Here is a 14,421-nt window from a genome sequence, read left to right as displayed (position 1 = left end):
TTTTATGTGCTTATGTTTATTTTCATGTTGATTATTATTACATCCTTGTGGCTAAATGAAATAATAATGATCCCTAACCCTTTTTAGTACCACCATTATCATGGGGACTGAATTGGGATGATGAACACATCTTAAAATGTGTTTCAAAAGGAGAAGGATGGATAAGCCAAAAAGGAATCACGGGTGGCTACGATTCTGTTTTCCATCAGATCTATAGTCATTTTGTAAAAATCATATCTGAAGTTATAGAACTCAAACGGACCCCAAAACAGTTCCAAAAGTTCACAAATTGAGTTGGATAACTTTCTTAAGAAGGCCAACCTCACTGATAAGGGCTTTATCTATGTGAAAGAATGGCATCTCTGCTGTTAGGTCTGATCCGGGTCTGTTCTGATATGTCATTTTGTTTTCATCATTTCTAAGTCTTGGAAATGCATCCAGAGTGATTCCAAGTTTCTATATATTCCTTATATTATGAATTTAAGATCTGGAGAATATGGGGTGTTATTTCCAATTATAAATTGGTTAGAATGGATCCACACTCCAGGTCAGTGGGCAGTCACCAGCTTTTTCTAGTGTTGTGATTGTCCACAATGTGAATTTTATAGCTGGAGTTTGAGAGATGTTTTTCATTCAATTCCAACTCTGAGACTTTCACTTGTATGTCCTTTACTTCTCTTAATTTTCTTTTGGACGAATTCTACTCACAAGTTGGGTAGAATTGGCCAACATCACTTGACTGTATTGTTGGAGACAGAAGTGATACACCATTTTGTAAAATTCATATTTAATTCATCTTTTGGAGTTAGAATGAGTTCTTTATAGTTGTGGAATCCATAGCAATCATAGTTTCCTATAAAATTTAGTTAAAGCTATGTTTCTGTTTTAGATTTTGGAGTAAATCCGTTTTGAACAGCAGGTCTGTTTCAGAGACCTTGCTGTGATTACTCTTTTCTCAACTCATAGCTTCATTACTTCTCCTTTCTAACCTTTAGTCCTTCTTAGGTGAGGTTTTGAAGTTTGCTCAAGCTTGGTAGCATTATTTGATTGTTAGTCATCCTTAATACTCACTCAGGGTGAGTTCTCTCACACCGTTGTATTGATGATTGTGTTTGCTAGTTAGCTCGTGTGTGATTATTTGAATTTATGATAAAAGCATGCTATATAAGTATTGTTTTAATTCGTACATGTGCACTGTATGTAACTAATTATGGATATGGGGACACCACCAAAGGATACGGATTTACCGGTGCGGTGGGTAGGTAAGATCACCAACGTAATACTCTTCGCGAGGTGCGGTGATTAGGGCCAAATGATACGGGATCTTCCCGGTGCGGTTCAAACCTACAAGTCCTTCTCGTAATATAGACATTGATTCGTTCTTTGCCTTTATCATTATAATTGGAAAATGGATTAGGGCTAGTAAATATGAATGTTAGTACAATCTCTGTGTTTGAATTCACTAAGCTTCGTGCTTACGTTTTTCCCTTATAACTTTTCAGGTGTTAAGATTAAAGAGGCTAAGGCTTGACATGGAGCATCGGGACATCGCTACTAGTTATTTTGTTGGGACCTTATTATTATTATTACTTCCGCACTTATTTTATATGATTATTAAGTTGATGGATTATGTTATGACTATTTCAGTTGTTTTAAGTTAATTTAAGATGGGTTTTAAAAGTTTATAATTTTTGCAAAAAAATTGGAGATGCTATCTTTTTGCCCCTCGTTTGCTGGGAACGAGGCCTGGTTAGTCAGCCGGTACACGGCCATCCTACGTATCGAGATTCGGGAATTCGTTAGCATGCAGGAGTTCTCGACTTTATCTGCGATCATGAATGTAGCGAGGAGGAGGGAAATCGAGTTGCAGACCCAGTCCAACAGGAAGGCCAATGACACCAATTCCAAGACATCCAGAGATGCCCAGAAAATGCAAAAGCAGGGTAGTAAGTCAAGGTATGAGTATAGGACGTCTTCAGGGCGAGAAAAATATGTTGATATGCTACGACTGTAAAAAGCCAGGGCATCATTGGAAGAATTTTAGGGATCCCCCTGCGAGTGCAGTACCTCATATTACTTCTGCAGTTCCCGTCTGCTATCACTGCAACAAGATGGGACACAAGAAGCCTGAATGCCCGAAGTTGAAGACTGGTAAAGGAGACAGGGGTACAAATCCTGCAATTGCATCATCCTCTAAGGGAACCACTATGGTGACACGAGGTCGTGCTCACCAGATGACTATGGAGGATCCGGTGATTACAACGACAGTGGCAGACACTTATTTGCTAGATTCCAAGCCCGATGTTGTTATGTTTGATAGCGGTGCTACCCATTCTTTTGTATCTCACACGTTTATTAATCGTTTGGGGCGTAATATCGGAAAATTGGCTCACCCAATGGTTGTCGATGTTGTCGACAACCGCACTATTTATGTCACCGATGTTTATCGGGGTTACACTCTCCAGTTTTCTGGAGTTGAATTCCCCATTGATCTTATCCCTATTGCGATGCGAGAGCTCTGCGTTATCGTAGGCATGGATTGGCTTGATGCGTTTGATGCGGAAATCCACTGTTGTAAGAAGCAAGTTCGTGTTCGAAACCCTAGAGGTGGAGAACTTATTATTCAGGGGGTCATTCCCCGACTGGCTATGGCTTCTTGCTCTTCTGCTATAGCACTAGACGACGTTCCTATCGTTTCCGACTTCAGTGATGTATTTCCGGAGGAACTCCCTGGCTTGCCACCTATTCGGCAAGTGGAGTTTCGCATTGATTTGGTGCCAGGTGCGACTCCGGTAGCGAAATCTCCTTACCGCTTCGCACCACCTGAAATGAAAGAGCTCCAAGATCAACTTCAAGAACTAAGTGATGAAGGGTTTATACGGCTAAGTTGCTCGCCTTGGGGTGCTCCTATTCTCTTTGTGAAGAAGAAAGATGGATCCCAGCGAATGTGTATTGATTATAGGGAGCTAAACAAGCGCACGATAAAGAATAGGTACCCGTTGCCACGTATTGACGATCTTTTCGATTAGCTTCAGGGAGCATCTTGGTTTTCCATGATTGATTTACGTTCCGGTTACCATCAGATCCGTGTTCGTGAAGAAGACATTGAGAAAACAGCATTCCGTACTCGATATGGGCACTTTGAATTCGTAGTGATGCCTTTTGGGCTCACCAATGCACCCGCAGCGTTCATGGATCTCATGAACTGGGTGTGTAGCCTGATGCTTGACCGTTCGGTCATAGTGTTCATAGATGATATCTTAGTCTATTCTAAGAGCAAAGAGGAGCATCAGCAACACCTTCGGGAGATTCTGGAAACTCTGGCAAGAGAAAGGCTTTATGCTAAATTTTCAAAATGTGAATTTTGGTTGGAAGAAGTTCAGTTCTTGGGGCATGTGGTAAACAAACAAGGTATCAAGGTCGATCCAGCCAAGGTTGATGCGGTTAAACAATGGAAGATTCCGAAAACACCTTCTGAAATTCGCAGTTTCTTGGGTTTAGCCGGTTATTACCGGAGGTTCATTGAAAATTTCTCTAAAATCGCCTTACCACTCACCCAATTGACCAAGAAATCAATGAAATTTGTTTGGGGCCCGGAGCAGCAACTGGCGTTTGATGAGTTAAGGAAACGATTGTGTCAAGCTCCGATTTTGGCCTTACCTGATGGGGTTGAGGATATGTTGGTTTACTGTGATGCATCGCTTCAAGGTCTTGGTGTCGTGTTAATGCAACGAGATAGGGTGATAGCCTATGCCTCCCGACAGCTGAAACCCCACGAACGAAACTACCCCACTCATGATTTGGAGCTTGGGGCTGTTGTTTTCGCTCTTAAGATTTGGAGAAACTATCTCTATGGATTGAAGTTTATCATATACACTGACCATAAGAGTCTAAAATATTTGTTCGAGCAGCGGGATTTGAATATGAGGCAGATCCGATGGTTGGATGTGGTAAAAGATTATGATTGTGAAATTCACTACCACCCCGGTAAAGCTAATGTGGTAGCTGATGCTCTCAGTCGTAAACAATCTGCCGAATCGATTTGAGCTAAGTGTCTCCGGATCACGATGGTGTCGTCTTTGTTAGATCTAATCCGGGACGCCCAAAAGACGGCAATACTGGAGGAAAACATCAGGCGTGAGAAGATTGGGAAAGAGTTGCCTAAGATGGAACGAGACGGGCGGGGTTTGCTGACTTGCTACGGTAGGATTTGGGTTCCATATACCGGGGGAAATCGGAAAACCCTAATGGATGAGTCTCATAAGTCAAAATTTTCTATCCATCCTGGTGCTACTAAAATTTATCGGGACCTTCATGAGGCTTACTGGTGGCATGGAATGAAGAATGATGTGGCTCAATTTGTGGAAGAATGTATGACCTGTCGGAAGGTCAAGGCGGAACACCAGAAACCGCATGGGAAGTTGCAACCATTGGAGATTCCTGAATGGAAATGGGAGCATCTAACCATGGACTTCATTACAAAACTTCCTAGAACTGCCCGAGGATCAGATACGATATGGGTGATTGTTGATCGTTTGACTAAGAGTGCTCACTTTCTGGCTATAAAGGAGAGCTCATCGGCGGAGAAATTAGTCGAGATCTTTGTTCGGGAGATTGTCTCATTACATGGGGTGCCCATTTCTATCGTCTCCGATCGAGACACCCGATTTACCTCTCGATTTTGTAGGAAGTTTCAAGAGGAATTGGGCATACAATTACATTTTAGTACCGCCTTCCATCCGCAGACAGACGGGTAGAGTGAGCGGACGATTCAGACCTTGGAGGACATGCTTAGGGCATGTGCGATTGATTTTGGGGGTAGTTGGGATGACCATCTACATCTAGCTAAGTTTTCTTATAACAATAGCTATCACTCGAGCATTAAAATGCCTCCATATGAAGCCTTGTACGGGAGGAAGTGCAGGACGCCTGTTTGTTGGGGCGAGGTTGGGCAGAGGGTACTTGGGCGTACCGATATCGTGCTACGGACTACAGAGAAAATCCAAGTGATTCGGGATCATTTGGTCACAACGAGCAGTCGTCAGAAAAGTTATGCCGACAAAAGATGCCCCAATCTTGAGTTCCAAGTGGGAGATTATGTGTTGCTTAAATTCTCCCCCTGGAAAGGTGTGATTTGATTTCGGAAGCGGGGAAAGCTCGGACCTCGATTCATTGGACCCTACAAGGTCATTGCCCGTGTGGGGAAGGTGGCTTACCGTTTAGAGCTTCCTGACGAGCTTAGTCTAATTCATAATATGTTCAACGTGTCTCAGTTACGAAAATGCGTTGTTGATGAGACCGCTGTGATACCACATGAGGACATACAGATTGACGAGCGTCTCAATTATGTTGAGAAACCAATCGCTATTTTAGAACGAAAGACGAAAGCTCTCCGCAACAAGACTATAAACCTGGTTAAGGTGCAGTGGCAACATAGGAAGGGATCGGAATGGACTTGGGAACCGGAATGCGAGATGCGGACTCATTATCCGGATCTGTTTCTAGGTTTTGACTTCGAGGACGAAGTCCGTTCTTAGTGGGGGAGAGTTGTAACGCCCTCGGTTTTCTCGGTACGTTTGGTTATTTTAATTTAATTATCCTTGTAACCTTGGGTTAATTTATTTAACAAATGTCTGATTTCTTATGTTATTGGACTCTTTTGATCATCTTGTGAACTCCTTTTATTGAATTCCATGGGCTATGGGCCTATTTGCAAAGTCCATCTAGTTAATAGTACTTAATGTGTAAATTGAATCATTTGGAACACACACACAAGGAAAACACTCTAAACCCTCCCTCTCTCTCAAAAAACGTCCCTCTCACTCTCTTTGGGATCAAGAGCAGCCAAGGGGCTGTTTGGAGCTTAATTCTTGTTCATTTCCAGCCTTGATTTGTATTGGTATGAACCTCCTTATCCTTTCTTACAACTTGATTCATAACCTTGTTCTAGTTTTATGATTTCATCTTCACCTCTTCTCCTTCTTATTTTATTTGTAATTGTATTTTATACATCATCTCAAGATCCTATCTTCACCCCATATATGGTGGATGATGGATCTAGGGGATTACATGTGGCAAAAGATCATGAAAACCCTAAAAGGGAGAATGATGATTTTATGTGCTTATGTTTATTTTCATGTTGATTATTATTACATCCTTGTGGCTAAATGAAATACTAATGATCCCTAACCCTTTTTAGTACCACCATTATCATGGAGACTGAATTGGGATGATGAACACATCTTAAAATGTGTTTCAAAAGGAGAAGGATGGATAAGCCAAAAAGGAATCACGGGTGGCTACGATTCTGTTTTCCATCAGATCTATAGTCATTTTGTAAAAATCATATCTGAAGTTATAGAACTCAAACGGACCCCAAACCAGTTCCAAAAGTTCACAAATTGAGTTGGATAACTTTCTTAAGAAGGCCAACCTCACTGATAAGGGCTTTATCTATGTGAAAGAATGGCATCTCTGCTGTTAGGTCTGATCCGGGTCTGTTCTGATATGTCATTTTGTTTTCATCATTTCTAAGTCTTGGAAAAGCATCCAAAGTGATTCCAAGTTTCTATATGTTCCTTATATTATGAATTTAAGATCTGGAGAATATGGGGTGTTATTTCCAATTATAAATTGGTTAGAATGGATCCACACTCCAGGTCAATGGGCAGTCACCAGCTTTTTCTAGTGTTGTGATTGTCCACAATGTGAATTTTATAGCTGGAGTTTGAGAGATGTTTTTCATTCAATTCCAACTCTGGGACTTTCACTTGTATGTCCTTTACTTCTCTTAATTTTCTTTTGGACGAATTCTACTCACAAGTTGGGTAGAATTGGCCAACATCACTTGACTGTATTGTTGGAGACAGAAGTGATACACCATTTTGTAAAATTCATATTTAATTCATCTTTTGGAGTTAGAATGAGTTCTTTATAGTTGTGGAATCCAGAGCAATCATAGTTTCCTATAAAATTTAGTTAAAGCTATGTTTCTGTTTTAGATTTTGGTGTAAATCCGTTTTGAACAGCAGGTCTGTTTCAGAGACCTTGCTGTGATTACTCTTTTCTCAACTCATAGCTTCATTACTTCTCCTTTCTAACCTTTAGTCCTTCTTAGGTGAGGTTTTGAAGTTTTCTCAAGCTTGGTAGCATTATTTGATTGTTAGCCATCCTCAATACTCACTCAAGGTGAGTTCTCTCACACCGTTGTATTGATGATTGTGTTTGCTAGTTAGCTCGTGTGTGATTATTTGAATTTATGATAAAAGCATGCTATATAAGTATTGTTTTAATTCGTACATGTGCACTGTATGTAACTAATTATGGATATGGGGACACCACCAAAGGATACGGATTTACCGGTGCGGTGGGTAGGTAAGATCACCAACATAATACTCTTCGCGAGGTGCGGTGATTAGGGCCAAATGATACGGGATCTTCCCGGTGCGGTTCAAACCTACAAGTCCTTCTCGTAATATAGACATTGATTCGTTCTTTGCCTTTATCATTATAATTGGAAAATGGATTAGGGCTAGTAAATATGAATGTTAGTACAATGTCTGTGTTTGAATTCACTAAGCTTCGTGCTTACGTTTTTCCCTTATAACTTTTCAGGTGTTAAGATTAAAGAGGCTAAGGCTTGACATGGAGCATCGGGACATCGCTACTAGTTATTTTGTTGGGACCTTATTATTATTATTACTTCCGCACTTATTTTATATGATTATTAAGTTGATGGATTATGTTATGACTATTTCAGTTGTTTTAATTTAATTTAAGATGGGTTTTAAAAGTTTATAATTTTTGCAAAAAAAATTGGAGATGCTATCTTTTTGCCCCTCGTTTGCTGGGAACGAGGCCTGGTTAGTCAGCCGGTACACCGCCATCCTACGTATCGAGATTCGGGAATTCGTTAGCATGCAGGAGTTCTCGACTTTATTTGCGATCATGAATGTAGCGAGGAGGAGGGAAATCGAGTTGCAGACCCAGTCCAACAGGAAGGCCAATGACACCTCTTCCAAGACATCCAGAGATGCCTAGAAAATGCAAAAGCAGGGTAGTAAGTCAAGGTATGAGTATAGGACGTCTTCAGGGCGAGAAAAATATGTTGATATGCTACAACTGTAAAAATCCAGGGCATCATTGGAAGAATTGTAGGGATCCCCCTGCGAGTGTAGTACCTCATATTACTTCTGCAGTTCCCGTCTGCTATCACTGCAACAAGACGGGACACAAGAAGCCTGAATGCCCGAAGTTGAAGACTGGTAAAGGAGACAGGGGTACAAATCCTGCAATTGCATCATCCTCTAAGGGAACCACTATGGTGACACGAGGTCGTGCTCACCAGATGACTATGGAGGATCCGGTGATTACAACGACAGTGGCAGACACTTATTTGCTAGATTCCAAGCCCGATGTTGTTATGTTTGATAGCGGTGCTACCCATTCTTTTGTATCTCACACGTTTATTAATCGTTTGGTGCGTAATATCGGAAAATTGGCTCACCCAATGGTTGTCGATGTTGTCGACAACCGCATTATTTATGTCACCGATGTTTATCGGGGTTACACTCTCCAGTTTTCTGGAGTTGAATTCCCCATTGATCTTATCCCTATTGCGATGCGAGAGCTCTGCGTTATCGTAGGCATGGATTGGCTTGATGCGTTTGATGCGGAAATCCACTGTCGTAAGAAGCAAGTTTGTGTTCGAAACCCTAGAGGTGGAGAACTTATTATTCAGGGGGTCATTCCCCGACTGGCTATGGCTTCTTGCTCTTCTGCTATAGCACTAGACGACGTTCCTATCGTTTCCGACTTCAGTGATGTCTTTCCGGAGGAACTCCCTGGCTTGCCACCTATTCGGCAAGTGGAGTTTCGCATTGATTTGGTGCCAGGTGCGACTCTGGTAGCGAAATCTCCTTACCGCTTGGCACCACCTGAAATGAAAGAGCTCCAAGATCAACTTCAAGAACTAAGTGATAAAGGGTTTATACGGCTAAGTTGCTCGCCTTGGGGTGCTCCTATTCTCTTTGTGAAGAAGAAAGATGGATCCCAGCGAATGTGTATTGATTATAGGGAGCTAAACAAGCGCACGATAAAGAATAGGTACCCGTTGCCACATATTGACGATCTTTTCGATCAGCTTCAGGGAGCATCTTGGTTTTCCAAGATTGATTTACGTTCCGGTTACCATCAGATCCGTGTTCGTGAAGAAGACATTGAGAAAACAACATTCCGTACTCGATATGGGCACTTTGAATTCGTAGTGATGCCTTTTGGGCTCACCAATGCACCCGCAGCGTTCATGGATCTCATGAACTGGGTGTGTAGCCTGATGCTTGACCGTTCGGTCATAGTGTTCATAGATGATATCTTAGTCTATTCTAAGAGCAAAGAGGAGCATCAGCAACACCTTTGGGAGATTCTGGAAACTCTGGCAAGAGAAAGGCTTTATGCTAAATTTTCAAAATATGAATTTTGGTTGGAAGAAGTTCAGTTCTTGGGGCATGTGGTAAACAAACAAGGTATCAAGGTCGATCCAGCCAAGGTTGATGCGGTTAAACAATGGAAGATTCCGAAAACACCTTCTGAAATTCGCAGTTTCTTGGGTTTAGCCGGTTATTACCGGAGGTTCATTGAAAATTTCTCTAAAATCGCCTTACCACTCACCCAATTGACCAAGAAATCAATGAAATTCGTTTGGGGCCCGGAGCAGCAACTGGCGTTTGATGAGTTAAGGAAACGATTGTGTGAAGCTACGATTTTGGCCTTACCTGATGGGGTTGAGGATATGTTGGTTTACTGTGATGCATCGCTTCAAGGTCTTGGTGCCGTGCTAATGCAACGAGATAGGGTGATAGCCTATGCCTCCCGACAGCTGAAACCCCACGAACGAAACTACCCCACTCATGATTTGGAGCTTGGGGCTGTTGTTTTCGCTCTTAAGATTTGGAGAAACTATCTCTATGGAGTGAAGTTTATCATATACACTGACCATAAGAGTCTAAAATATTTGTTCGAGCAGCGTGATTTGAATATGAGGCAGATCCGATGGTTGGATGTGGTAAAAGATTATGATTGTGAAATTCACTACCACCCCGGTAAAGCTAATGTGGTAGCTGATGCTCTCAGTCGTAAACAATCTGCCGAATCGATTTGAGCTAAGTGTCTCCGGATCACGATGGTGTCGTCTTTGTTAGATCTAATCCGGGACGCCCAAAAGACAGCAATACTAGAGGAAAACATCAGGCGTGAGAAGATTGGGAAAGAGTTGCCTAAGATGGAACGAGACGGGCGGGGTTTGCTGACTCGCTACGGTAGGATTTGGGTTCCATATACCGGGGGAAATCGGAAAACCCTAATGGATGAGTCTCATAAGTCAAAATTTTCTATCCATCCTGGTGCTACTAAAATTTATCGGGACCTTCATGAGGCTTACTGGTGGCATGGACTGAAGAATGATGTGGCTCAATTTGTGGAAGAATGTATGACCTGTCGGAAGGTCAAGGCGGAACACCAGAAACCGCATGGGAAGTTGCAACCATTGGAGATTCCTGAATGGAAATGGGAGCATCTAACCATGGACTTCATTACAAAACTTCCTAGAACTGCCCGAGGATCAGATACGATATGGGTGATTGTTGATCGTTTGACTAAGAGTGCTCACTTTCTGGCTATAAAGGAGAGCTCATCGGCGGAGAAATTAGTCGAGATCTTTGTTCGGGAGATTGTCTCATTACATGGGGTGCCCATTTCTATCGTCTCCGATCGAGACACCCGATTTACCTCTCGATTTTGTAGGAAGTTTCAAGAGGAATTGGGCATACAATTACATTTTAGTACCGCCTTCCATCCGCAGACAGACGGGTAGAGTGAGCGGACGATTCAGACCTTGGAGGACATGCTTAGGGCATGTGCGATTGATTTTGGGGGTAGTTGGGATGACCATCTGTTGGGTTTTGAGCATTCTAACACTCCTAAGTGTACATGCAACCCTAAATACCTTGGATCTATGTTTTCTCTATTATACATGCAAATAAGAACTTCCAAGGTATTATCCTAATCTAGCATACAAAACAATAACTATAGCAAGATAGAATACATACCTCTTTGATGTAGAAAGTTTTCATGAAGCTTGAGTGCCTAGTGCCCCAAGTGTGACACCTCAAATGGAATTACAATCATCAAAACACTTGGAATGACTTGAGAGAATTCTACACTCATCATAATCGGCTAGCCCTTTCACTTCACACACTAGTGTGATTCTAGTTTCCAATTTTGTCAAGAATAAGATCTTTATATAGTGTTACAATTAGGGTAAACCCTAATTGTCATGACTTTCCATTTCCTTGGATCCATGGGTACAAATACACCATGGAGCATCCATGGACCATCCTATGGGTTTTAGCCCAACTTGATTATCCATGGCGCATTAGCCCACTACACAAGTATGGATGATTTACACAATCAACCCATATATTTAATTAGTCTTCTTTTGGTCACTTAATTAATCCAAGATTAATTCTTGATCAATACTAATTAAATAATCTTATTATTCTTATTATTAATATACTAGAACTTATAATATATTAATAACCATAAGTGTCTTATTTCTCTCATTCAAGTGCATGATGGTATGCAACCCAAATGGACCATGCCGGGTCGGGTCAAGTCTTACCAATTATAGTTATGGACTTAGACATTAATCCAACAGTCTCCCACTTGGATAAGTCTAAAACTATTATTGCGTATGACTTCAGGAACCAACTGGCAATCGTAGCTCTCAAAAGCTTCTGTCGAACTCTGACCTTGTAGATGAACTCTGACCTTTGTCAGTGACTTGTCCATTAGATAAGGGATCATATATTCCTCCATTCTAGATATCATATGGACTGAGACATGGATTATAATCATTCTCTCTGTCCATTTGTTCTTTCCCGATTTCCGATTTATGACGACTGACTAATTGAACAAATCAAATCAGTCCTGGCCCGGCCGAGCACTTCCATTTGTCATCATCAAATCATCGAGGGGCCCACAGATATCGCTTTTATCCCGAAGGTAAAAGGAATGGATAAACTTCGACTCATATGGCTTGTTCTACTACTTGTTGAATCATACACAAAGGCACGTTTTATAGCACAGAGTTACCAAATGCATTTTCATGCAATCAATGTACTATCAACTCATAGTAACAACTCATATCTCTAGGTTTGAAGAATATAAGATATTATCGTCTCATGATCACTCGTGATAAAATGCATGAAGTGATTCCAATGAGCGCGGGTTGAATCCAATACTCAGAACTTATGAGCACTCATGATTTGCTGTAGCCTTGTCCAACACCTTAGACCTCTACAACCCATCATGATAATCTTAATTCATATCTACTTCCAAAATATGACCGACTGTGGATGGTTTGAATAACTTAGTCATTCCAGAAGAATAACCCAGTTTATTCGGGAAGTCAAAACATGCAAAGTGAAACACAATAATAATTGAATCCAATATGGTCTCAGAACTTATGAATATATATAAAACACCTTTTATTTATCACCATATGATTACACATTATTCATTGTATACTGTTTCAGCTATCAACTTTATTCTTGAATTTAAAACAATAGTTGTCCCATGCTCCAAGCATGTACACTATGTTTTTCTCAAACACTAGTCATGCCATACACCAAGTATGCATACTATGTTTGTCTATGATCTTTACTTTGTGAACTAGATCAATTGAACATAACTTCAATGATTCTCTTTTCCACACTCCCAAATCCTTACTGCAAATGCAAGAATTCCAAATTCATGCCATTTACTGAAATCTGTTAGATTCTAAACTTATATGCATTAATCCTCTTGTAACGATTATGCACAAACTCACAAAGACTTGGAAACAATCATTACAGAGTATTCCAAAGGAGATCAACTCCTTGGAAATATCCTTTTTTTGCATTAAGTTTCCTTAATCTTACACAGATTGAAAATTCTAACTTTGAAACATTTCCAGATTCCATTTTGACTATCACTTCTGAACAAGAGTTGCCTCCTTACAGATTATGTCAATATGGTCTTTCCAGAATTATCACTATACTTCCAATTGTCCTTGAGTAACCAATCTTTGGTAAACCTTAGATTGTCCTCGACAATTGTTTAATCCTTTTAGTCATATCCAGTTCTAAACCTTTTCCCTTCTTAATGCCCCAGGCATTTGGAAAATTTTAGAACGGATGATTATAGCACATGTAATCGATCCTATATCCGAAGCATATGGGACACGATTCATGATGTCTTACATAAAGACTAAACCAGTCTTTTGCTATAATATGTCCATTTCAATTTGCCAAGTTCTCATAATTCAGATTATGAAAAGGGATGCCGTAATCATAATCGAATTTTAGAACGCAAATAATGGACCCATATACAAAATTTCCATATGTTGAGCCATTCCAACATGAAATTCATATATATCCTTGACTAAATGATTAAAACCTCACGATCTAAGCTTATAGATTTGAGATGAAGTATAATTTCCTCTCCCTTAATTATAGCAAAACAGCCTTTCCCAATTGAAACTTTTGTTTTCTATAATTAACATTGCTAACTTGCAATACTTATCATAATTATCATGCTCCCACTAACATGATGATTATTAGCATAACACTTATGCTCCCATTAGCTTTGACATGTACTCAGAAATCAGCTGACTTTCTTACCAAAGTTCAGATTTCTGATACTAGATTGTTTTGATAAGACTTTATCAAAATCATACACCTTCCCTTAGATAGCACACTTGTGAGTCTAAACAATTATGAAGAGGTATGCCGTAATCATAATGGTTAGACCTTTTTGCCACTTCTCACAAGTCCATATTAGTGTGCCGGTTAACCACACGCGCTCCACTAACGACTTTGAGAATGCAAATATCACAATTGCTATCTAGCTAAAATCTACTTAGTGAAAGTGTTTCCTCACCATCATTTTCATGAATCGGAGAGAAACCTTATGACACTTAGATTTAATGGTGTATGTGTTCTTATCCATGTGAATTGTCAAAACCATAATCACAAGACAAAGATAATGACAAATCCAAACTCATATGGATTGAACTCAATCTTAACTTCTTGCCACCTGGCAGCTCAAGGGCCTACCATTTCTTCCAAGTTGTTGTGCAACCAATTGAGAACTCTAAGAACTCATATGCAAAGCCAACTTTAACTGGAATGGGCACAGAATAAGTCAACACGATAGGTTATAAACCTCAAGTCGTGTGCTAGTGAAGAACTTCAGGTTTTATTCTTGATTAGTTCTTGAGACTTTCAAGACCTTTAAGACTCCCACTGTCCTCTTGACATATAAGACTCCCTTGTCAAATATCCAAGAGATAGTGTGGATTCTAATCAAGAAAAACACTTCACA

The 14,421-nt window shown here is 40.5% G+C and overlaps 1 protein-coding gene across 1 annotated transcript; it reads left to right on the top strand.

Moving 5' to 3' along the window:
• Positions 1–8,104: 8,104 nt before the first annotated feature.
• Positions 8,105–8,792, top strand: LOC128132956 (uncharacterized). The gene is made up of 2 exons (XM_052769976.1): positions 8,105–8,698; positions 8,787–8,792. The coding sequence occupies exons 1-2, from the start codon at positions 8,105–8,107 to the stop codon at positions 8,790–8,792; spliced, it is 600 nt and encodes a 199-aa protein (XP_052625936.1).
• The last annotated feature ends 5,629 nt before the right edge of the window (positions 8,793–14,421 follow it).

This window comes from Lactuca sativa, chromosome 3 (genome assembly GCF_002870075.4).
Source record: "Lactuca sativa cultivar Salinas chromosome 3, Lsat_Salinas_v11, whole genome shotgun sequence".
Classification (NCBI taxonomy): domain Eukaryota; kingdom Viridiplantae; phylum Streptophyta; class Magnoliopsida; order Asterales; family Asteraceae; genus Lactuca; species Lactuca sativa.
The sequence above is the reverse complement of the archived record's forward strand: the minus strand, read 5'-3'. Positions and strand labels throughout refer to the sequence as shown.